At 42.1% G+C, this 25,045-nt stretch overlaps 1 protein-coding gene across 2 annotated transcripts in view; it reads left to right on the top strand.

Annotated features, from left to right (window-relative positions):
• The window catches only part of SMTNL2 (smoothelin like 2), a 149,238-nt gene extending 134,057 nt beyond the window's left edge, over positions 1-15,181 (top strand). For both annotated transcript variants that reach the window (XM_040338344.1, XM_040338346.1), the window contains one exon: positions 12,969-15,181. In XM_040338344.1, the coding sequence (XP_040194278.1) occupies positions 12,969-13,095 (127 nt within the window). In that variant the 3' untranslated portion in view covers positions 13,096-15,181. The remainder of the gene's footprint in view (positions 1-12,968) is intronic.
• The last annotated feature ends 9,864 nt before the right edge of the window (positions 15,182-25,045 follow it).

The raw sequence follows: 25,045 nt of genomic DNA, 5'->3' as shown, positions 1-25,045 counted from the left end.
AAAATTGCTACTCAAATACCGTGCGAGATAAAAAGTTGCAACGACTATGCTAAAAAAACATATATAATGTTTTGGGGTTCTGTGTAATTTTTTAGCAAAAATGATTTTTACATGTAGGAGAGAAGCGGAAAGGTCTTCAAAGCACCTGGCCGCGCAACACAGAGACTGCGCTTTGGGATTGCTTGATCTGTTGCTGCAGTTTTAAGTTCAGCATGTCTACACCAGTCAATAAGTCTCCCCATGTGGGCTGCCTGGTAATATTTCTATATATCGGGTACTGTGATGCCACTATGGTGTTTAGGTAGAGTCAGGAGGCGTTGTCGTAGTCCTAGGTCTTTTGTGGACCCAAATAAAATTATCTTTAGTTTGCTTGCAAAATTCCAAGGGTAAACAAATTGGCAAAGATGAGAAAATATGTGCAAGATTTTCATTTTAGTGATGTTGCATCTACCAAACCAGGCGAAGAGGCCTTGATGCCATTTAGACAGCAAGGTCTGTACTTTTACTAAGAAAATGTGGAAAGTTTAGCGCATAGGTTTGGTTAAGTCTAGGTGGCATATACAGTGCCTTGCGAAAGTATTCGGCCCCCTTGAACTTTGCGACCTTTTGCCACATTTCAGGCTTCAAACATAAAGATATAAAACTGTAATTATTTTTTAAGAATCAACAACAAGTGGAGCACAATCATGAAGTGGAATAAAATTTATTGGATATTATTTCAAACTTTTTTAACAAATAAAAAACTGAAAATTTGGGCGTGCAAAATTATTCAGCCCCTTTACTTTCAGTGCAGCAAACTCTCTCCAGAAGTTCAGTGAGGATCTCTGAATGATCCAATGTTGACCTAAATGATTAATGATGATAAATAGAATCCACCTGTGTGTAATCAAGTCTCCGTATAAATGCACCTGCACTGTGATAGTCTCAGAGGTCCGTTTAAGCGAAAAAAGATTTCCCAAGCTTTAAACATCCCAAGGAGCACTGTGCAAGCGATAATATTGAAATGGAAGGAGTATCAGACCACTGCAAATCTACGAAGACCTGGCTGTCCCTCTAAACTTTCAGCTCATACAAGGAGAAGACTGCAGAGATCTACAGCTGAGGTGGGAGACTCTGTCCATAGGACAACAATCAGTCGTATACTGCACAAATCTGGCCTTTATGGAAGAGTGGCAAGAAGAAAGACATTTCTTAAAAATTTATAAAAAGTGTCGTTTAAAGTTTGCCACAAGCCACCTGGGAGACACACCAAACATGTGGAAGAAGGTGCTCTGGTCAGATGAAACAAAAATCAAACTTTTTGGCAACAATGCAAAACGTTATGTTTGACGTAAAAGCAACACAGCTCATCACCCTGAACACACCATCCCCACTGTCAAACATGGTGGTGGCAGCATCATGGTTTGGGCCTGCTTTTCTTCAGCAGGGACAGGGAAGATGGTTAAAATTGATGGGAAGATGGATGGAGCCAAATACAGGACCATTCTGGAAGAAAACCTGATGGAGTCTGCAAAAGACCTGGGACGGAGATTTTTCTTCCAACAAGACAATGATCCAAAACATAAAGCAAAATCTACATTGGAATGGTTCACAAATGAACATATCCAGGTGTTAGAATGGCCAAGTCAAAGTCCATACCTGAATCCAATCGAGAATCTGTGGAAAGAACTGAAAACTGCTGTTCACAAACGCTCTCCATCCAACCTCACTGAGCTCGAGCTGTTTTGCAAGAAGGAATGGGCAAAAATTTCAGTCTCTCAATGTGCAAAACTGATAGAGACATACCCCAAACGACTTACAGCTGTAATCGCAGCAAAAGGTGGCGCTACAAAGTATTAACTTAAGGGGGCTGAATAATTTTGCACGCCCAATTTTTCAGTTTTGATTAAAGTTTGAAATATCCAATAAATTTCGTTCCACTTCATAATTGTGTCCCATTTGTTGTTGATTCTTCAAAAAAAAATAACAGTTTTATATCTTTATGTTTGAAGCCTGAGATGTGGCAAAAGGTTGCAAAGTTCAAGGGGGCTGAAATTCTTTCGCAAGGCACTGTACATGCCCAGATATTTAAGGGCTGAAGTGGTCCACCTAAAGTTTAAATACATTTTTAAGGGTTCGATTTGGGATGTAGACATAGATACGCCTATTGTCTCCAATTTAGACATGTTCATCTTTAAATTGGAGAGGGAACCGTACTGGTCTAATTCGCTTAGAAGGTTCGGTAGGGTTATAACTGGATTGGTAAGTGAAAAAGAAAGCATCCGCGTATGCACATACCTTATGATGAGTCCCCAACTTGTATGCCAGAGATTTCCGGGTTTTGTCTGACCCTGCAAAGAAATGCCTCTAGTGAAAGGTCGAAGAGAAGGGGTCACAGAGAACACCCTTGTCCTGGTGCATCATTGGAGATGGGGAGAGGTTCTGACAAAAGACCATGTGCTGTTGGGTTTAAATATACGCTCCAAAACCATCCAACCGTCCTGTTGCCCAGTCCCACATGACGCAAAACTGTGACCATGAAACGCCAATTTCTTTTTTTTTTTTTTTTTTTTTTTTTACCACCCTCTCTCCATTTCTCTCACTTAGAAATAAAATTAGTTATCTGTCTCCCATCCAATTTTTCTTTCCTTCCTTTTCCTTTTCGCTTTTCTTTTCTCTTTTTTTTTATTCTCTCTCTCTCTGGTTCTATTTTATTTTTTTGTCTGTTGCTTTTTCTCTTACTTCCTTTCTATCTATTCATCTGCATTTTGTCCTGGCAGCAAAATCCTTAGCAACCTTTGTCCAATATGCTTTTTATGAAATGTCGCAGCAATTGCTATGCTTAACTACAAATCGCTAAGGGAAAGCAACTTGAAGCAGAGCACAACCCAGTGCTGTAATAAACCACCAACAACTCAAGCGATTAAATTGCTTTTAACCACTGCCATTATTAATTTGTAGCAGCAATTATGAATTGTTAAAATAAAATCACCTGTGTCATCAGCCTAACCTAGTAAATATTTGTGCCCTAGGGTCAAATGAGCCTAGGTGTCTTACTTCCAAGCGCCATGATTCTTGTAAACCATTTACTCTTCTGGTTCCACACCAGGGGACTACAGTCAGCACTGTTTCGGTGTGAACCTTGGCTGGTTGGCACATGCAATCACTCTTGCTCTTTGTACACACGCCCCCAGGCACAGTTATTATGTTTGTGTTTCAGGAATGTTTTCATAATGACTTCATCCTATCTCAGCCCCCCTTCCTCTACCTAGGAGATGCAGATCATGAGAGTGCTATGTGTGCCTCAGCCTGTAGCCAAACTTGACTCTTTCTTTGCTGGTGGGTTACTGTCACCATCCTTATAATGCAAGTTTTTATAAAATCATTATTGATAATGTATGTAATTTTCTTTCCAGATTGAAAACAATTACTTTTCTAAACCAGTCTTTCTCAACCAGGTCTCCCTGTAAGGTTGCTAGGGGTCCCTTGAGAGATGAGTAATTTCTGCCTTTTTGATAAGTAGCCACTAACACCAGTTATCTGTAAGGCTCCCTTCACACCGGAGTGTTTAGTAGCTCAACATCCCCTGGTTTTCAGTTGTACCCAAGCATAGTGTCGCTTGAAGCTTGTAGCTCAAAAAAGTACATCAGCTTTTTTTGAACTACAGGCTTCAAGCATTTTTGGCCCCAATAGATTTGGCGCCTTAAAAACATGCATGAAAAACCTCTTTTAAAACAAACGTACCACACATTTATTTTCCCTAGTAACTAGGTCTCCATTGGCAAAGCTTCATTTTAAAAAGGCTCAAGCATCAGATAACTGCAAGAAACCGCTCACTGTATCACTCGGCCCCGCCCCTCTGCACCCCGCGTCACTGGATGTGATTGACAGCTGCGCTGCTCTCAATCCATCCGCTCTAGCCAATCAGCGGCCAGGCTGAGTGGCGAAGAGGATATCAGGACCGCGTGGGACTTTCGAGGGGTCAGGTAAGTATAACGAGGGCTCGGGGGGGGGGGGCGGCAGCAGCAGATGTTTTTTCACCTTAATGCATAGATTGCATTAAGTTGAAAAAACATTTTCCTTTACAACTCCTTTTAAGCTTTGTCAGATTGGATGGAGAGTGTCTGTAAACAGTAACTTTCAAGTCTTGCCACAGATTTTCAATTGGATTTAGGTCTGAACTTTGACTGGGCCATTCTAGCACATGAATATGCTTTGATATAAACCATTCCATTGTAGCTCTGGCTGTATGCTTAGGGTCGTCATCCTGCTGGAAGTTGAGCCAAAGCCCCAGTCTCAAGCCTTTTGCAGACTCTAACAGGTTTTCTTCTAAGATTGCCGGTATTTGGCTCCATCCATTTCCCCATCAGCTCTGACCAGCTTCCCTGTCCCTGCCGAAGAAAAGCATCCCCACAACATAATGCTGCCACCACCATTTTTCACGGATGGTGTGTTCAGGGTGATGTGCAGTATTTTCTGCCACACAGCTTTTAGGCCAAAAAGTTCAATTTTGGTCTTATCTGACCAGAGCACCTTCTTCCACATGTTTGCTGTGTCCCCCACATGGCTTCTCACAAACAAGACTTCTTATGGCTTTCTTTTAACAATGGCTTTCTTCTTGCCACTCTTCCATAAAAGCCAGATTTGTGGAGAGCACGACTAATAGTTGTACTGACAGGTGGGACAGATTCTCCCACCTGAGCTGTGAACCTTTGCAGCTCCTCCAGAGTTACCATGGGCCGCTTGGCTGCTTCTCCGATTAATGCTCTCCCTGCCTGGCCTGTCAGTTAAGTTGGACGGCCATGTCTTGGTAGGTGTGCAGTTTGGATGATGGATTGAACAGTGCTTCGTGAGATGTTCACAGCTTGGGATATGTTTTATAACCTAACACTTCTCGTTATCCCTGACCTGTCTGGTGTGTTCCTTGGCCTTCATGATGCTGTTTACCAAGATTCTCTAACAAACCTCAGAGGGCTTCACAGAACAGCTACTTTTATACTGAGTGAAAAATCTGTTAATTTTTTTTTTTTTAAATCCACCCCCTCAACAAAAAAAAAAAAGCAAAGGGGAAATATTTATGCTCTTCTCGCTTCTTCTTGTTCTTCCATAAGCATAAACATGCACACATTTTGCCATTAAAAGTGTTCTTAAAAATCTGACTGATTTTATAGGTAAATTTAGAGTGGTCACACACAAATTATTTAAAATTCATTTTCAATCCATGTATGGGCAGGCTGGTTGTACAAAAGTCTATCTATCGATCGTCTTCTGTACAACCGGCCTGACGGGTTTTCCCGAATAATCTGTCGGGGGGGGGGGGTGTAGAGTCTGTCGCAATACAATAGCACAGTGGGAGTTATTCCCCCATCCACATAAACTGTGTGGATGGGGAAATGTAGTCATTTTTTTTTGTTTAACCCGCTGGTTAATGGACAACTTTAGACTCTACCTTGTCAAGCATTTGACAATAATAATCATAGTTTTAATTCTATGTTAAAAAATGTATTAAATTATAGGGAAACGAGAAGCATATTTATTTTAAAGCACCTATATCCTATTTACAGTACGATCTTTATAATTTTTCCCTAGTTGAGTACACAAAGATGAAATTTCATAAATACTTTGATTGGAAATGTACACGTCGAATCATAAAAAGATTAGATGGCACAGCAGTGGATTTCATTTAAGCGCATAAAGTGCAGGTGGGTGCAAGCAGCAATGTTAGCAGCTTCATCAAACCCAATATTAATCCCCTGCATGTAACCAGAGATTTAGAAGAAGCCAGTGTCAGAAATCCTGGAGCTGGGAATACTAATCTGCGGCTCAGGTCAGGAGTGAGCTAGTGTCACTGCGCTTTAAATGAACGATGAAGAATGTGGCAGAGGATAAAACAAACCACAACGTGCCCTGGCATTGGTACTGCAGGTCATCTGCTTAATTAGGAACTGTGCCCCCTTACATGCTTGTTTCAAAGCCCCCGTCATAATTTCTTCTGAACCAATTAAAGAAAAATCCTACAATCGGGTTAACCGCAACTAAATGAAGGGCCTGATGGACCAGATTGGTATCACAAAGTTGGCATTAAAGGGATAAAGATTTAGCAAGAACATAATATGTGTCTCGTTTAGATTAGTGTTTCAGTTACAGGAATAATCTTTGATTTGAAGTTTGTTTGCTCAGGCATATCCGAATACGTCTGGATGGTTTTAGTACTCACTCAAAGGCAAAATATAAAAACGCTGTGGAGGTGAGTTACTCAAACTAGAGGGTGCAGAATCTGGTGCAGATCTGCATAGAAACCAATCAGCTTCTAGGTTTTATTGTCGGTGCTCAACTGAACACGCTGAAGTTTGAAGCTGATTGGCTACCATGAAGAGCTACACCAGATTCTGAGTGCTCCAGCTTCAGGAAAGCGCCTCCTATGGTGCATGTTTATAAAGAAGTGAATTGGGAATTTCCCAAACATTTGCAGCAGGTGAATCGGCCACTTTAAATTAAAACACATGCACAAGGTATATTCATCCGCAGTGAATATGAGATTCACTGCTTTTTAAGTATGCCTGTATGATATTACTAAAACTGTCCATAGACATTAAAGGTAAACAAATTAAAAGATCCAGTGATACACCTCCACCCCTAATATAAATAAATATAAATATAAATATAAATATAAATAAATATAAATATATATATATATATATATATAAATATAAATATATATATATATATATATATATATATATATATATATATATATATATATATATATATATATATATATATATATATATATATATATATATATATATATATACACAGTACAGACCAAAATTTTGGACACACCTTCTCATTCAAAGAGTTTTCTTTATTTTCATGACTATGAAAATTGTAGATTCACACTGAAGGCATCAAAACTATGAATGAACACATGTGGAATTATACATATCAAAAAAGTGTGAAACAACTGAAAATATATTTCATATTCTAGGTTCTTCAAAGTAGCCACCTTTTGCTTTGATTACTGCTTTGCACACTCTTGGCATTCTCTTGATGAGCTTCAAGAGGTAGTCACCTAGCGCAGCACCCCATCACTCTCCTTCTTGGTCAAATAGCCCTTACACAGCCTGGAGGTGTGTTTGGGGTCATTGTCCTGTTGAAAAATAAATGATGGTCCAACTAAACGCAAACCAGATGGAATAGCATGCCGCTGCAAGATGCTGTGGTAGCCATGCTGGTTCAGTATGCCTTTAATTTTGATTAAATCCCCAACAGTGTCACCAGCAAAGCACCCCCACACCATCACACCTCCTCCTCCATGCTTCACGGTGGGAACCAGGCATGTAGAGTCCATCCGTTCACCTTTTCTGCGTCGCACAAAGACACGGGGGTTGGAACCAAAGATCTCAAGTTTGGACTCATCAGACCAAAGCACACATTTCCACTGGTCTAATGTCCATTCCTTGTGTTCTTTATCCCAAACAAGTCTCTTCTGCTTGTTGCCTTTCTTTAGCAGTGGTTTCCTAGCAGATATTCTACCATGAAGGCCTGATTCACACAGTCTCCTCTTACCAGTTCTAGAGATGTCTGCTGCAAAAGGTGGCTACTTTGAAGAACCTAGAATATGAAATATATTTTCAGTTGTTTCACACTTTTTTGTTATGTATAATTCCACATGTGTTAATTCATAGTTTTGATGCCTTCAGTGTGAATCTACAATTTTCATAGTCATGAAAATAAAGAAAACTCTTTGATTGAGAAGGTGTGTCCAAACTTTTGGTCTGTACTGTGTGTGTGTGTGTGTGTGTGTGTGTGTGTGTGTGTATATGTGTATATATATATATATATATATATATATATATATATATATATATACACACACACACACACACACACACACAAAAAGGAGTCGCCCGTGGGACTTCAAATGAGGTGGTCACAGTTTGCCACTGAGTAATAAAAGTAATTGCAGTAGAAATGTTTATTGAAATTGAATGTACATACATGGATAATATAGCACATTAACTCAGCCAATGAATGGCACATAATGAAAAGAATAAATAAAGTTGATGCAAAACATCATGACATGGAGTATATACATATACAAGAATCAAAATTCAGACAAAGAAAAAAAACATTTAGAAGGGAAATCAAAGGAAAGGGTAAGTGAACCAACAATGCACTAGCTTAAAGGAACCTATTTAGAAAATAAAAAACAAACCTTAACAACCCCTTTAAGGCTGGTTTTCCAAATTGTTCTCCTAACGCTACCCTTCTCCTCTTTTTGTTTTTCCCTCATTCAACCTATGGGCTGAACAAGAGAAAATCAATAAATTCCTCCATCCAAACTAACAGCATTTCCACGGCCGGCTATTGTATTCAGGTAGCTGCAGTATCTGCCGGCTGGCATAATACCCAAACAGAGACTGTCTCTGATAAGGCTGTATTTAAACCGAGTGGTGCTGACAGGGCCACCCACAGCTGATTCAGCAGGAACTGGACACAATTTGAGCCATGTAGAGCCAGCTTAAGTGCCATGGGGCAGCGGGCAATCGGGTGTTTGATAGATTTTAAATAATTGACTATTACAAGCAAAAATGGCCAGACTAGTCAACTGTGATCTAATAATGTGGGTAATTTGACATAAAACTATATCTGGAGAATAAATAAGTACATCTGTGCAATCATGGATAAGACTATACAACTAGATTGTAAAATGTATTGCCGAGTTTAACCTGGCAATAGACTGGCAGATATCTGCCCAAGAATGAGCGGGGAGGATACTTAGGCGAGTCTCATTAGTGCCAAGACCCACTGTGGTTCAGCCAATAGTGAACAAAAATATATAATACTTATAGGAATAATTGGATCTTTTCCTGTGCTACAGACAAACAGAGCCAGCTCCGTCACATGGAGAGTTTCCAAAAGCCTGGACGATCTCCAGATGCATTAATAAGCCTTCAGCTCTTTATAAACCTAAAAGGGGGTTCAGAAATGGTCTGTGTTAATATATGTGGCATTACTTCGCTTTGCCCATGAATGCAATAGGCATCCTCATCTAAGACCTCTTTTGTGAAAGCATGCATAGAGGTTGTATGTGGGCACCGTTACATAGTAACATCTTATTGTGGTTCTGCTCTGAGATTTCATAATAATCTGACCATTGTTTCAATGGGATAATGTTGTGTGGGCAGTTATGGTAAATGTAACATACTGAGAATAAAGATCAGGAATATTCTCAGCATATCGTCAGCATAGTAGCTATTGTGGAATTAATAATAAAAGATAATATTTCAGCGTGGGCGCTTTCACAACTAAGCGCGTTTTATCTGATGGAATATAAAACACATTGCCATGTCACATTACGACTTTGTGTAATTGTTGCACACTTAGAGGAGTGCAACCTTTTAGGCTCCGTTCACATATATGCGAATTGAAAGCGCTTTGAACAGAATCCACTTTGCATGACGTGAACCAAACTTTGGAGCCGGTTCACATATATGCAGTACATCGGCAGTGCGATTTAAAAAAAGAGTTTTCTGAGCACTGCAGTGCGATTCAGATGCAAATTCCAGGCTCATTGCCTTCTATGCATTTGAATCACACAACTCATCAGTGTTGAACACTAATTCAATCAGGAAAAAAAAGGTGAGCACCTCCCCCCTCCCTCTTGAACCGTACCAGGGCACATGCCCTCAACATGGGCGGGTGCTTTGCAAAAGCACCTTGTCCCCATGTTGATGGGGGACAAGGAACCTCTTCCCCACAACCCTGGCTGGTGGTTGTAGGGGTCTGCAGGCAGGGGGGCTTATCGTAATCTGGATGCCCCTTTAACAAAGGCCCCCAGGTTCCCCCCCCCAATGTGAATAAGTACATTGTACCCCTACTCATTCACCAAAAAACTGTCAAAGAAAAACACGGTGGTGATTTTTGACAATCCCTTTGATAATTCCTATTTAAAAAAAAAAAAATGTTTCCCGGTGTAGATCCAGCATCAATCACGATGAATGCTGCCAACCCAAAAATAAAATGCCTCCACAGCTGTCACTGGCTCCCACGTCTGCCTACTCTGCCATCTGATAGTTATTAAATCACTAAGGGGTGGGGCCACCCAGCGATGTCACCGCTCCCTTGTGAATTCATCAATGATGCATGCTGGGTTGGTGATGTCACAGGGAGAGGGAATGTCGCAGCGGAGGGAAGTCCCTCCCACATTGAGGGCATGTGTCATGGTATGGTTCAGGAGGGGGGATGCTCGCTCATCTTCCCATCCCTTCTTTTTCTGGCCTGCATGCTTGGGTAAGGGTCAGGTATTCATTTTGGGGGGGCCCCCACGTCATAATTGTAGTGGCTGCCGACTACAATAATTTGCATTGAAATCGCAGCTGTACACTTGCTTTGGAAATTTGCAGCGAAAACTGGAGGGAAATTCGCTACGGACATGTGTGAACTTTAAAGGGTCACTAAAGGAAAAACATTTTTTAGCTAAATAGCTTCCTTTACCTTACTGCAGTCCTGGTTTCATGTCCTCATTGTTCGTTTTTGCTCTGATGTTGCTGTAATTTCTCTTTGTTCTGGACACTTCCTGGTTGTCTGTTTCCTGATCACCACAGTACTGGGAGATTCTAGTTTCGTTTTCCTAACCATCACTCTCTATGGCTCTGTCCAGCACAGAGGCATTAAATTACATGCAAAAACGAAAGTGAAACTAGAGGCACATTATATGATTGATTTTTATCTATTTTTAATCGTTTTTAAAAGGAATCAGTTAACTATTATGTCTCTATACCCTGTAAACAGTAATTTCAGCAAAAAATTTTTTTCCTTTAGTGACCCTTTAAGTGTATTTTTATAAAAAAAAAACATTTAATAAGATGCCAATGTATGTAAACCCCAACAATTGAATTCTTTCTTTGGTTCAGTTTTGGTTTGATAAATATACCATTGAAAGTGTTTTGTTATAGCGGTTCGATGATAAATGAATAAAAAATTACCTGTTGATTCTGCCAGAAATCTTGTAAGCTTATATCTTACCATACTTTGTGCCTCTGCTAAGGCTTCCCATCCCACCTGTCTCTGTAGGCTATAGTCCACAGATTCCCCCCACCCTTCCTCCATGCTAAAGAGAAAAGGGGAAGGCCTGCAAGCCTGTCCTGTCTGTAATCTGTTGTGTCGTGAGTTGTCACCCTAGGACAGGAAGTGTTTTACATTGTAATTACATGGACACAGGGCAAACGTTTTTTGCTCTGCTTCCTACTTCATAGCATGGCACAATATTGTACCTCCTCTTTTGTTACTGCAAGTCTGCAAGAGGAAGTTTGTCTGACCGAAAACAGTCTTTAATGATTCTAAAAACTCCTAATGCTCCTGATAGATGCTACTATATGTGATCTTTGCCTAGGCTTTAACGAACATGCATAAACACAGGGAAAGAGGTTTAAATAAAACATTTGCAATAAAGACTTTTTAATTTTTTTTATTTAAAAGGTTAATTTTGTCATATTAACTATTTATATGTAGTGGCAAGATGACATGATGAGACAAACTGTTAGACTATGGGGGTTAAATTGCTAAAGGGATAGTGGCTGTTAAATGTTCATTTAATGTTAAAGTGGAGGTCCACACAAAAAGTGAACCTCTGCTTTTCGGAACCCTCCCCCCCCTCCGGTGTCACATTTGGCACCTTTCAGAGGGGAGGGGGGTGCAGATACCTGTATTATACAGGTATCTGCACACACTTCCGGGAATAGACTCCCGCGGGAGTCATGCCCCTTCGCGTCACCCCGCCGCTGTCTTCTGGGAAACACACTGGTCCCAGGAGACAGCTGGGACCAGTGAGGACACGCCGCACGACTCGCAAATTCAACAGCTTCTATTACGTTATTACATGAACCCCTATAAGTATATGGTCAGGTGTGCCAACTTTAAAACTATATTCATATTCTTTACACTCTGGAGAGAAACATAGTCATATAAGGGCAGAAATGCATACCTTTCCTGAAGAATATGCCATTCTATTCATCCCCCAGTGCTGGTGGTCACAGGGAAATATGGCTACTTTGACCCATGTATGCCAAAGCTGTCCTTAAAGAGGAGGTCCAGCCCCCCCCCCCACCAATTTTTTTCCCCCCCCAGACACACACTTTTATGTCTAACTACCCACATAATTAGATTAGTTGACTGGTCTGGCCACTTTTGTTGGTTATATTCATTGATTTATAATCTAAAATCTACCACCTTATTGACCGCTGCCCCATGGCTCTTAAAGAGAAGGTCCAAACCCCCCCCCCCCCCCAATATTAAGACCGCAGCTACCAGTACTGTAGCTGCTGATTTTTTATATTAGGGCACTTACCTGTCCAGGGATCCTGCGATTTCAACACCCCAGCCGATTTTCTGACCAGCTCTCGGGTGCTGCGCCATGGTAAGGGAAATAGACAGTTAAGCCTTTTGGTTTCACAGCTGGTTCCGTACTGCGCATGCAGGAAGTGCGCTTTCTAACTGCCCAGTGGTGGAGGAAGGCGGAGGGGGCCAATCTTCTGGGGGACCTCGCTGCAGCCAGGTCTCCCGGAAGTGGGGAGGGGAAGGGTACCGGTCAAAAACGTGCTAATCTCTGGTTGGAGTTTGATGTCATGATCTCTACCTCGTCCAGTTAGGGCACAGGACCCAGAGGATTGCATTGAATACTGTAGTAGCACCAGTGATTGTCGGCTTCCTCTTCGGGTATGAAATATGCATACTTGCATTAATCCAAGCTGGGCCATTGTAACCATGCAATTAATATCGTACCTGTAATTCAGCTATAAATTACATGTTTGCTCATTTTGAAAGAATTTCACTGATTTCATTTATATATATATATATATATATATATATATATATATATATATATATATATATATATATATATATATATATATATATTCAAACAAGACTTGTATGGTTGATTTATACCATTAGTTAACTGTGGCTATTTCTTTTCCCTATTTCAGGAAAATGGCGCACTGCGACCGGCTCATTGAAGTTGAAGATATGCTGATGATGGGCAGGAAGCCAGATCCCATGTGCGTGTTCACCTATGTCCAATCTCTCTACAACCACCTGCGACGTTTTGAGTGACTCTTCTGCCAGCGGAGCCTGCTCCTGTCAGGGTATCAGGCCAGCAGTGCTGGCGATTGCCAGGATCCTTTGCCCTTTTCTTGATTACAGCAGCCACCAGCCTGACAATGGAAGACACACACGTGTTCCCATCCATCTCTCCCCCACTGACAATACTATGGCCTGCCTCAGGCAGCATGACAAGCGAGAGACAGATAACACAGGAATGTCCACAGGGTGCTGGGAACACTCTGTTTGTACAAAACCATTTACAGTTAATGCTTCACACAAGAGGAGCTGGGCGTGTTGGTTTTGTCACCTCTCAAGCTGTTTTGACAGCATTTGCACCTCTCCCTGAATGACACCCTGGTGTCTCATTGTCTGGCCAGCTGAAAGACACAGAGGAGCAGACAAGGAAATGGACCCAGAGACTCAGGTGTATATTATCAGCCAGTCAGTGGTGTCACCATCATTCTGGAGAAGACCCAGTCAAATTACCATTGTGAAGATTATTGCACTGAACTTTTACTTACAAACAGATGTCCTAGCTTAATAGTTTCTAGCACTGATTTTTTTTTTTTTCATTTTTTCCTGTGCAAGTGTGGAGGGCACTCCAGTCTTCCAGGATGAGTCTGTATTTAGATCCACTATGAACATTTGTTTTATTATTATTTTTAATAGGAAGTTAATCTTCCTGTGTAATTTTAGCTGTTTGCTTTGATGCAGTGCAATAAGGGAGACACTATGGACTAAAGTGATCTTAAGTAAGCGTGAACCAAAGAACTAATGCTATTTATCCGTGAGCAAGCTGTGTGTCACTATTATTCGCACTACTACTTTATCACTTCTGTATGGGTTTTACACTTGAAATCATGTCCGAATTCATTTTTTACTAATCCAGATTTCTAGAGCCTGCAACATTTTATGGAGCTATTTGGGTGAATTGTTACAACCATGACTGATAAATGGCAGTCTTTAAGGCCTCTTGTAAATGGCTACTAGAAGCATGCATTCAGGCGTATCTCCCTGCCCAAGAGCGATGTACATCTTGAAGCTACTTTTCTACAGGTATATACCCAAATCCCATTGTTTATATACCTAGCAGAACTTATGCATTGCCATGAATGCAGGCCCCTGTGTTCGAGACAGTGCTCAAGTCCCGATACACGTGTAAGCAATGGAATTTACGTATATCCCTGCACAGCCGTGGCTTCTGCCAGCCTGTATTACATGTGTACAGGTTGGTTGTACCCAACTGTATGATCTACCTGTCACTCCCAAGCAGAAAAATACTCCTGAATGTGTGTTGTATAGCATCTTGCAGCCGTGTGCGAAAGGCCTAAAGGAAAACCATATTAAGATAGATATGTGGACTGCAGACGAGCTCCTGAAACTGATGGTTCAATGTTCATCTAGTGGTTTCAATCTATTCAGACACCGTCTCAAACCAAGTACACAATTTAGCAAATGTCACTTGTTACAGGTCAGTGTCTTGGAAGGCCAGTCGACAGGCCAGGTAACTAGCGTTTTAGAAAGCAGCCAGGAATAGCAAAATTCATACCTTCTGTGCAAGTTTTCTTTAATGGACAGCACAAAATGTTTTCTAAGTCAGTGCAGAGAGCAGCCATTGATGTGAAAGTACAGCAATTCATATCAGCCAGATTTTAGACTTATTGCTGGACAAATTAAAGGAAGAGATGGCTCCAATTCTTATGGATTACTTACATTAGCGCTGCTCCCTGCACTACTTTTGAATGGTAAAAGGACATACCTGTGCTGAAATTTTAGGTGCACATATTTTAGAGAACTGTTTCTGAATGTTTGTTTTTACTATGATGATTTTACCTTTTTGTTTTTATTGTTTTACTAGTTTTCCACTTGGCACAATCACATGTAAATCATTACTAAAAGCATTAATTTGCATATATCGCCACTTGGTGGTGCTGTATTAGTTTTATTTGTATTAAGTTTTTATGTTGTAAACATGTTGTTTTGGCAAGTTTTGAAGGAGATTGAACAAATGCTATTTAGCGCCTTTTACGGATAAATATATTGTGAAGTTTTGTTTCTCACTGGCTGCAATTAAAGAAAAATGGCAATGATGTGATTTCATGTTGTTGTTTTTTTTTTTTTTTCAACTCTGGAGTTAACTGCCCTTTGGGTTTAGAATTACAACCTGCAAACACAACTTTCTTGTCCACCTGCATCACAACTATTGGGAGACCCCAGTTCTATGGAGGTATTTAAGCAATGCTCACATTTTATTTTATGTGGCAGAAAACCCTAGGCTTTTTAAAGACCAATCGTGCACACAGGGCGTTTAAAAAAGGCCAGCACTGCTGCCAGGAAAAAGCAGCGTTAAAAACGTGCCACGTTTTTGAATAACGTATATTGGCGTTGTTTGCTAGATTTTGATTGCTGTGCCCTTGGATGGCAATCAACATCCTTGGTATGTATAGTTCCACATCCTTAGTAAATGTTTGAAAGATATGGTAAAAGAAAAAATGGACTTTGTAGGCACTACTTAGAAATGTAAAAAATTGATTTGAATAATCTTCAAAAAGGGTACAATTCCAAAAAAAGATGCCAATTGCATCTAATGAAATATATAAAATACACAATAATAAAAGACGAAATGTCAGAGTATGGGACCAGGTGAAATGACCACAGGTATAGGCTTGTTATTGTTGTTATCACTGTCGCCAAATGGACATGACAAGGATTGATCTGACCTGGGTCGACACCATCAAAATCTTGACATGCATAAATGTTGTTCAAAAATTGTTCAACATTGGCGTTGTTTGGCATTTGTTCGGTAAAAATACTCCCTATAATGTAAAATTGCGGCTAAATGCTTGTTACAGCGTTTATCTGTGTTTTTTGGAATTTTTCGTTTTTACAGCTTAAAGCGGAGCTCCACCTTAAAGTGGAACTCCCGCTGATCGGAACCCTCCCCCCCTTCGGTGTCACATTTGTAAAGACAGGTATTTGCACCCACTTCCGGCCACACAGTCTCGGGCAGACTGCGGGCATGACGTCACCTCTTGTTGTGTTCTGGGAACACTCGGCTCCCAGTACACAGCGGGAGCCAATCGACAGGCGTAGCGCGACTCGCGCATTCGCTGTAGGGAACCGGGAAGTGAAGCCGGAGCGCTTCACTTCCTGGTTCCCTCACCGAGGATGGCGGGGGGAGCAACAGAGTGACGAGCGATCGCTCTTCCTCTGCTGCGGACGGCGCTGGACTCCAGGACAGGTAAGTGTCCTAATATTAAAAGTCAGCAGCTGCAGTATTTGTAGCTGCTGGCTTTTAATTTTTTTCAGCGCACATCCGCTTTAACAGCCTTTGCTCCTGGATGCACAGGCTGTCTTTTTTGTTTTTTTTTTCTACTGTCCCTAAGTGCTTATTCCTTTCAAAATCCTCTGAAAGTTTGTGTGCATGGTGAAATAGTCCAACATGGGGGGGCATTTAGAGGCAGCTAAAAAAAAAACATCTGACGCCCCTAACAGCAGCTGTAAAAACATCCTGTGTGCATGAGCCCTAAGTTTAAAAGTGATAAATGTGATTGCCTCGAGAAAGTTAGGACCCATTTGTTGAAGGCTTGGAAAGAGCTTCAGGCATCTAAAAAGCGTTTGCAAGAACTTTAAATAAAAACGCTGACATGTAGATTGCCTGAAACGGCTCTGATTGCAGTGATACTGGTTTCACATTTGAATAAGTACGAATTCCAGCATTAGAACGCCGTCCCAAGATCATGTGTACTGCATTGACCAGCGCTGATTTAAACACTTATTTCCTGCGTGGATACAGTAACAAATCCTAGCTATTATTAGATCATGGCGGCTAGCCTTCATCCTGGAAGGCTCTTCAGACAATTGACAGGTTTTGTCACCTCTGCTGTGTAAATACCATTGTAACACTACTCTACTGGCACTTTCAGAGGATGTATCCTTGTCCTAGACACTGACAAGGTTTTGATGTGACCAGTGTGTGAGGGGTTAAAAAGCTCCTTAACACTCTGTGTTCTGCAAAGAATTGTGAGCTCTGAAACAAGACACTAGGCTTGGGATATTATTAGAATGGCTGAGATATGCATCTGTCATCAGCTGTGGCTGGAGGGAGTCAAGTGACTGGAAGAGGCCTCCTGTTTTGTTTCTTAAGAGTCCTGTTGCCCTTCTCTTATTTCTTGTGATTTGAAGTGGTACAATCCACCTGCAAGAAGTTATTTTGTCCTTGACGGCTAATATTTCTGAAAAAGAAGTCGCAGATCTGGATGTGTTTTGTCACTATGAGCAATGGCAGATACTTAACTATTTATGTTCCATCTCTGCTGCAGGGGCGGATCCGGGGGGGGGGGGGGCAACGGGGCAATTGTTCCCCCCGACAAATTAAAGAGGGTGAGCCAGCAGGTGACTGAGCAGGCCGGCGGGTGAGTGAGCGGACGGGCAGGCCGGCGAGTGAGCAGTCATGCTGGCAGCCAGTCAGGCTTGTGAGCAGGCAGGTGTTCTGTCAGGAAGCCGCTCCCTCATCTGAATACGCAGTGACATTGCATCGCGGCCATCTTGGTACACCCGCATGCAGTAAGCCTAGAGTTAGAAGTCAGCAAGCGGACATCTTTATATACCCACCAGTCTTGCTTTTCACAGATATTTTTAACCGTAAACCCAACTTTATATTTCACTATATAAGCTGAGTTTACTGTTAAAAATAACTGAAAAGCAGGTGTACCAAGATGGCCGCAATGCAACATCACTTTGGTTGCATATTCTGATGTGTAACAGCTTTCTGACATCATCTCTCACCTCCCACCCTCAATCTGAGACACGGCCACTGGCAATCCGCATCTCGTGGCAGGCAACGGTAGCAAGTGACATGCTCAGGGCTCCCAATGATTCAGCATTATGGTGAGTTGAACTACAGGGTGTAGAGACAAAAATGGAGAAATTCCCCCCGGGGGCTTTTAAGCGACATATTGTGTAAGGTATATTAAATTCAAAGACATGGAAATATATAAAAAAAAATCTTTACTAGGTTTCTGTATCACGAGTAATGAAGATGCAGATAGTTGTAATATAAAATACATTCAGGTTACAGACAGTTGGAGACCTATCTCAACAACAATTAAATGTTAAATGATACAATGGAATAATATATAGTGCCATTGATGAAGTAGCTTCCATAAGAATACCCCGACGCGTTTCGACCACAATTTGGTCTTCTTCAGGGGGATTTGTATTCGCTCGAAGCATATAGAAGGGGACATGTAACCAGAGATGATGGCCGTGGTGCAGACAAAGGATCCCAATATCCCCATGATGAACATCCCCCATCACTCCAGGCGGGAGTCAACCAAACACAGGCTTGCAGGGAGTCTCGGGTGTGAACCTGCGAGAAGGGGGGGAGGGGGGATGGGCTCACATCCTGTCAGTGTGTGGAGGGAGCTCTTCTGGGATCATTACAGTAATGATCCCAGAAGAGCTCCCTCCACACATATATATATTATTCCATTGTATCATTTAACATTTAATTGTTGTTGAGATAGGTCTCCAACTGTCTGTAACCTGAATGTATTTTATATTACAACTATCTGCATCTTCATTACTCGTGATACAGAAACCTAGTAAAGAATTTTTTTTATATATTTCCATGTCTTTGAATTTAATATACCTTACACAATATGTCGCTTAAAAGCCCCCGGGGGGAATTTCTCCATTTTTGTCTCTACAACATTTTGGGGTGTGCGGCCCTTGGACTCTCAAGATATGCGTTTTTCCTTGTCTCGAACTACAGGTTGGGCCATTTATATGGATCCACCCGGGTGGGCCATTTATATGGATACACCTTAATAAAATGGGAATGGTTGCCGCCATGGTCACCACCCATCTTGAAAAGTTTCCCCCCTTACATATACTAATGTGCCACAAACGGGAAGTTAATATCACCAACCATTCCCATTTTATTAGGGTGTATCCATATAAATGGCCCACCCGGGTGGATCCATATAAATGGCCCACCCTGTATTACATTTTATATTACAATGTATTGATACAAATAATGCACTTCAATCATCCTGACACCATAACAACCATGGACCTGTGATGATTGAAGCGCCAACACCAGCCATTGCCCCGACAAAATGGCTGCAAAATTTCTGGCAGTGCCCCTCCCGAGACTAGACTCTGGGTCCGCCCCTGCTCTGCTGTTGTGGAAATGCCACCTCCCCATAGTGCCACTGGTGAACTGGTTGGGGTCCAAAGGATGTCTATACATGATCAGTAAAGCTGGCCAATACATTGTATGAATTTTGTCTGGTTCGTGATAAATTTGCTTAGTGGGTGGCCCTGTCGGCCCCCTCCCTCCCGACATCCTTTTAATTGACAAACTGAAGAAGCCAGACCAAAGTTTGGCCAAACAGCAGATGCATCCAATCGGATGTATAGTGTTGGATGGAGAAATCGGTTTTATTTTTTTCGTTCAGCTTGAATGAAAAAAATCTAATCTATAGTCTACTTAAAGTGGTTCTAAAGGCTTAATTCTATGCATGAAGGAAAAAAAAAACTGTGCAGGAGCCTTCCCCAGCCCCCCAATACTTACCTGAGCACTATCGTGATCCAGCGATGTGCATAAGAGTATTGGTTCTTCAGGGACTCTCCATCCTCATTCGCTGAGACAGCAGTGGTAGCCAATAGCTCCCGCTGCTGTCAATCACAGCAAGTAAACCAGAGGAGGCGGGAACATGTAGAGCAGCGGCTCGGTAGCGATCCTGCTAATGTGCCCCCACAAGCAAGATGCTTGCTCTGGGGGCACTTGGTCGGAGGGTAGAGCCAGGAGCGCCGGCGGGGGAACCTGAGAAGAGGAGGAGGATCGGGGCTGCTCTGTGCAAAACCACTGCATAGAGTAAGTATTAAATGTTTGTTGTTTTCTTTAAAAAAAAAAAAAAGACTTTTAGCACTGCTTCACACTGGGAATTAAATCTTGCAAGTTCAGCTGATTGCTGGGCAATGCAACACCATCTTGTGACAGTGACCACAGCGCCCCCTGGTTTTGCTTAACTGTATCTCCCAAACTGCATACAACCCCATACCTCCCAACTTTTTGAGATGGGGACGAGGGACAGCGATTAGTAAAAGTATGTAAGTATGGGACACCCTCTGCTACGCTCCTTAAAGGAGAATTAAAAAAATAAATAATTAAACAAGTGCTTATTTATTTTTTTACATATATATATATATTACTACTCCTTTATACTGGCTTTCGAAATTTACACATGCAGCAATTTAGAAATTAAATGAAAGGTTTAGTGCTGGAAAATACTTTTTGAAAGATAAATGGTGCATTTTATATACAACTAAAATAGATCAGACCAAAATGAGGGAGAGGGAGACTTTGTTCCAAATCAGGGTCTGCCCCTTAAAATCAGGGACAGTTGGGAGAAATGGGAGCTATATACAACCCTACAGTCATGGGTGGCTAAAACTGGCTCACCTGTATTAGAATGTACCGTATATACTCGAGTATAAGCTAAGTTTTTCAGGCCTTTTTTTTAGGCTAAAAATACCCCCCTCAGCTTATACTCGAGTCTGTGTACCTGAAATTATTGACAGGCGTCCATTGTTTAAAAGTCGCGGTCTCCTCCTGGTCCCTTCCGTGATAGGCGTTTCTCAGCAGACACAGTTCCGCCTATCAAGATCGTTCTCTCATTCTCGGACAAGAGGATGTCCGTGATTGACTGAACACAGTGTCTGCTAGGAAACTGAGTCCGAGGATAAGAGAACGTCCATGATAGGTGGAACTGTGTCTGCTGAGAAACGCCTATCACGGAAGGGACCAGGAGGAGACCGCGATTTTTAAACAATTAATGGACTCCCGCAGCCTGTCAATTTCAGGTACACTGACTCAGGCACAGTGAGGTTGCTATGGGCACAGGGAGGTTGGCACAGTGAGGTTGGGCACAGTGAGATTGCAATGGGCACAGTGAGGTGTGAAAATGGGCATTGTTGACCCTCTTTTGCCCTTACAGTAGCTGCTGCATTTTCACCCTAGGCTTATACTCGGGTTAATATGTTTTCCCATTTTTTTGTGGTAAAATTAGGTACCTCGGCTTATTCTCGGGTCGGCTTATACTCAAGTATATACACTAAATCTCCATTTCTTCCAGCCTCTTATCCATTTCAGACCAGCAGCGGAATGCTCCTCTTTCCCTCTCTTGCCCTTATGGCCTTCAGGATGTCATTCCGGTCACAAGCTAAGCTATATTCAGGCCCTCTAGGATATGCTAACCCTTTGTGCTAAATTAGGCATAACACTCATCCCAGCTTACCCGGTAAAAGAATGTCCAGTCTGGAAACTTGCTTTTAAGAAAAGCTTTACTCAACAGCCGTTCCTCTACATAGTCCAGCTAATGGCTTTGCAATCCTTTTCATAGGAAGACACATTATCCTGCATAGAGGGATTTGCTTCTAGAATTCTGAGTCTAGGAAAACTACCTTCACAGTCCTTCATCCCGAGGCCCAAAGAGGGAAATCAAATGACTATCTTAAACTACAAACAGGAGTCCTTTGTGGCTATTTCTTCCCATGCGCCATACCCCACTAGCAGCTTCTTTCCAACTATTTATACCCTAGCCAAGGAGAGGAAGTCAAGCCCAGACTGGTTGGAGAAAGGGAAACCGTGAGGGGTCATTTGCACATACTACCCTAGCCTGCCCCCATACTGCCCTAGCCTGCCCCCATACTGCCCTAGCCCGCCCCCATACTGCCCTAGCCCGCCCCTTGGAATTGAACATAATGGTATGTCATATAATTTTGCATATAGACAAGGCATGTAAATCTGACTTCCTGATGAATTTAAATTTTAGTTTTAATTATCATGATATAAAATAATAGATGAGGGGAGGTTTTGGTGGGCATTATTTTTTTTGGGGGGGGGGGGGCAGCATTTAATTCTTGGACCCAGGCAGCACAGTGTCTTGGGCCAGCCCTGTGTATCTCTATATACAGTGGAACCTCGGATTGTGAGTAACGCGTTTCGCAATATGAGCATTGTATTTAGAAAAATCCTAACTCGGAGTGTTGTCTCCCAAAATTTGCAGGATTCGGGCCAAAGCGGTTTGCAGTACTGCGTTTGGCCTGAGGTGGGGGGCACCGGACCCAAGCGGAGCAGATCAGCGCCGATCTGAGCCATTCGGAAATGCTCGGAAAGACACGTAAATACTCTGTTCCCGAGGTCAGCCGAGCTGTCCTCAGGCCTTTCCAGCTGTTTCCGAGGCTCTCCGGCGCCCCCCCCACCTCTGGCCACACGCGGTATTGCATGCCATTGAAGTCAATGTAGAACTAACTATTTTAGTTTCCATTGACTTCAATGGGGAAACTTGCTTTGATATGCGAGTACTTTGGATTACGAGCATACTCCTGGAGCGGATTATGCTCGTAATCTGAGGTTCCACTGTATTTTTTTATTTGTTTGGATTTGCCACATAGCAGGTGAGGAAGACAATCAATAGACAGGAATAAGACAGAAGAGTTGGTAATATTTCACGTAGAGAACAGCAACACTTCCAAAAAGAAGCAGAAGAGTAGACGCGATCGTTTCCATATTTGGCAGTTGTGCAGCTCATGGCAGTTGTGCGGTGCTTATGCTTCCTGCACACATTCTCTTTCTTTGGGTTGGACTTATATACATAGTTTAAAAAATAAACACTGAACTGATTTGCCACGCTAGCACAACGAATAGCTTATTATAGAAATAAATAGGTTGGGCTAACCGTGTAGCAACGCACGATGAAAATTCCAGAATAGTTTGATAAAGTAGAAAAACAAATATTACAATCTCTAACCGGGCAGAGACCTTGAGACATTTACCAGCCTCATAACACAGAGACTGTTCTACTGGAATTAGAGATGAACAAACCAATTCCAGGACCCAGATTGCAGCATTTTGCTTAATGCAAACGTGAGAATTGCAACAAAACACATTTTAGCCCATGGGACTTTAAATGAGGTGAGCACAGATAGGCCAATAAACGTGTATATATACATATATAAGTAAACAAGGTTTGTACATTTATTAAAAATATGACATACAGTATCTCACAAAAGTGAGTACACCCCCTCACATTTTTGTAAATATTTTATTATATCTTTTCATGTGACAGCACTGAAGAAATTACACTTTGCTACAATGTAAAGTAGCGAGTGTACATCTTGTATAACAGTGTAAATGTGCTATCCCCTCAAAATAACTCAACACACACTTAACTGAAAATGTCCAAATTGGGCCCAATTAGCCATTTTCCATCCCCGGTGTCATGTGACTTGTTAGTGTTACAAGTTCTCAGGTGTGAATGGGGAGCAGGTGTGTTAAATTTGGTGTTATCTCTCTCACTCTCTCATATTGGTCCCTGGAAGTTCAACACGGCACCTCATTGCAAAGAACTCTCTGAGGATTTGAAAAAAGATTTGTTGCTCTTCATAAAAACTGAAATTGAGCTGCTGCGCGGTGGCCAAGACTATACAGCCGTTTAACAGGACAGGTTCCACTCAGAACAGGCCTCACCATGGTCAACCAAATATATGAGTGCTTCCAGCATTGCTGCAGCGGTTAAAGGTGTGGGCGGGTCAGCCTGTAAGTGCTCAGACCATACGCCGCACTCTGCATCAAATTGGTCTGCATGGCTGTCGTCTCAGAAGGAAGCCTTTTCTAAAGATTATGCACAAGAAAGCCCACAAACAGTTTGCTGAAGACAACAGATTAAGGACATGGATTACTGGAACCATGTCCTGTGGTCTGATGAGACCAAGATAAACTTATTTGGTTCAGATGGTGTCAGGTGTGTGTGGCGGCAACCAGGCTTGGAGTACAAAGACAAGTGGGTCTTGCCTACAGTCAAGAATGGTGGTGGGAATGTCATGGTCTGGGGCTACATTAGTGCTGCCAGCACTGGGGAGCTACAGTTCATTGAGGGAACCATGAATACCAACATGTACTGTGACCTACTGAAGCCGAGCATGATTCCCCTCCCCTCGGGGACTGGGCCACAGGGCAGTATTTGAACATAACGACCCCAAACACACCTCCAAGACGACCACTGCCTTGCTAAAGAAGCTGAGGGTAAAGGTGATGGACTGGCCAAGCATGTCTCCAGATCTAAACCCTATTGAGCATCCGTGGGACATCTTCAAATGGAAGGTGGAGGAGCGCAAGGTCTCTAACATCCTCCAGCTCCGTGATGTCATGGAGGAGTGGAAGAGGACTTTAGTGGCAACCTGTGAAGCTCTGGTGAATTCCATGCCCAAGAGGCAGTGCTGGAAAATAATGGTGGCCACACAAAATATTGACACTTTGGGCCCAATTTGAACATTTCCACTTAGGGGTGTACTCCCTTTTGTTGCCAGCGGTTTAGAAATTAATGGCTGCCGCTGTGTGTTGAGTTATTTTGAGGGGACAGCAAATTTACACTGTTATACAAGCTGTACACTCACTACTTTACAATGTATCAAAGTGTAATTTCTTCAGAGCCGGTTCACACTGGGGCAACTCGTCAGGCGGCTCAGCCGCCTGACAAGTCGCGTCCCATTCTATGCAATAGAACCGTTCTAATAGGAGCGACGCAAGTCGCTCCGACTTAGAAAAAGGTTCTTGTACGACTTCGGGGATGGCTCGGGGCGCTTTGCATTGACTTCTATACAGAAGTCATTTTGCTAATCACCTCTGAAGTCGTCTTCAGGAGTGTGAACCGGCTCTGTGTTGTCACATGAAAAGTTATAATACAATATTTACAAAAATGTGAGGGTTCTTTATAACCTAACCCTGCCTTAAACATCTCTACAACTTTATCTCTGACCTGTCTGGTGTGTTCCTTGGCCTTCATGATGCTGTTTGTTCACTAAGGTTCTGAGGGCTTCACAGAATAGTTGTATTTATATTTAGATTAAATTACACACAGGTGGACTCTATTTACTAATCAGATGACTT

The sequence above is a fragment of the Rana temporaria genome, chromosome 2 (assembly GCF_905171775.1).
Source record: "Rana temporaria chromosome 2, aRanTem1.1, whole genome shotgun sequence".
Classification (NCBI taxonomy): domain Eukaryota; kingdom Metazoa; phylum Chordata; class Amphibia; order Anura; family Ranidae; genus Rana; species Rana temporaria.
Note: the sequence above shows the minus strand (reverse complement) of the source record. Positions and strands in the feature narration are given on the sequence as shown.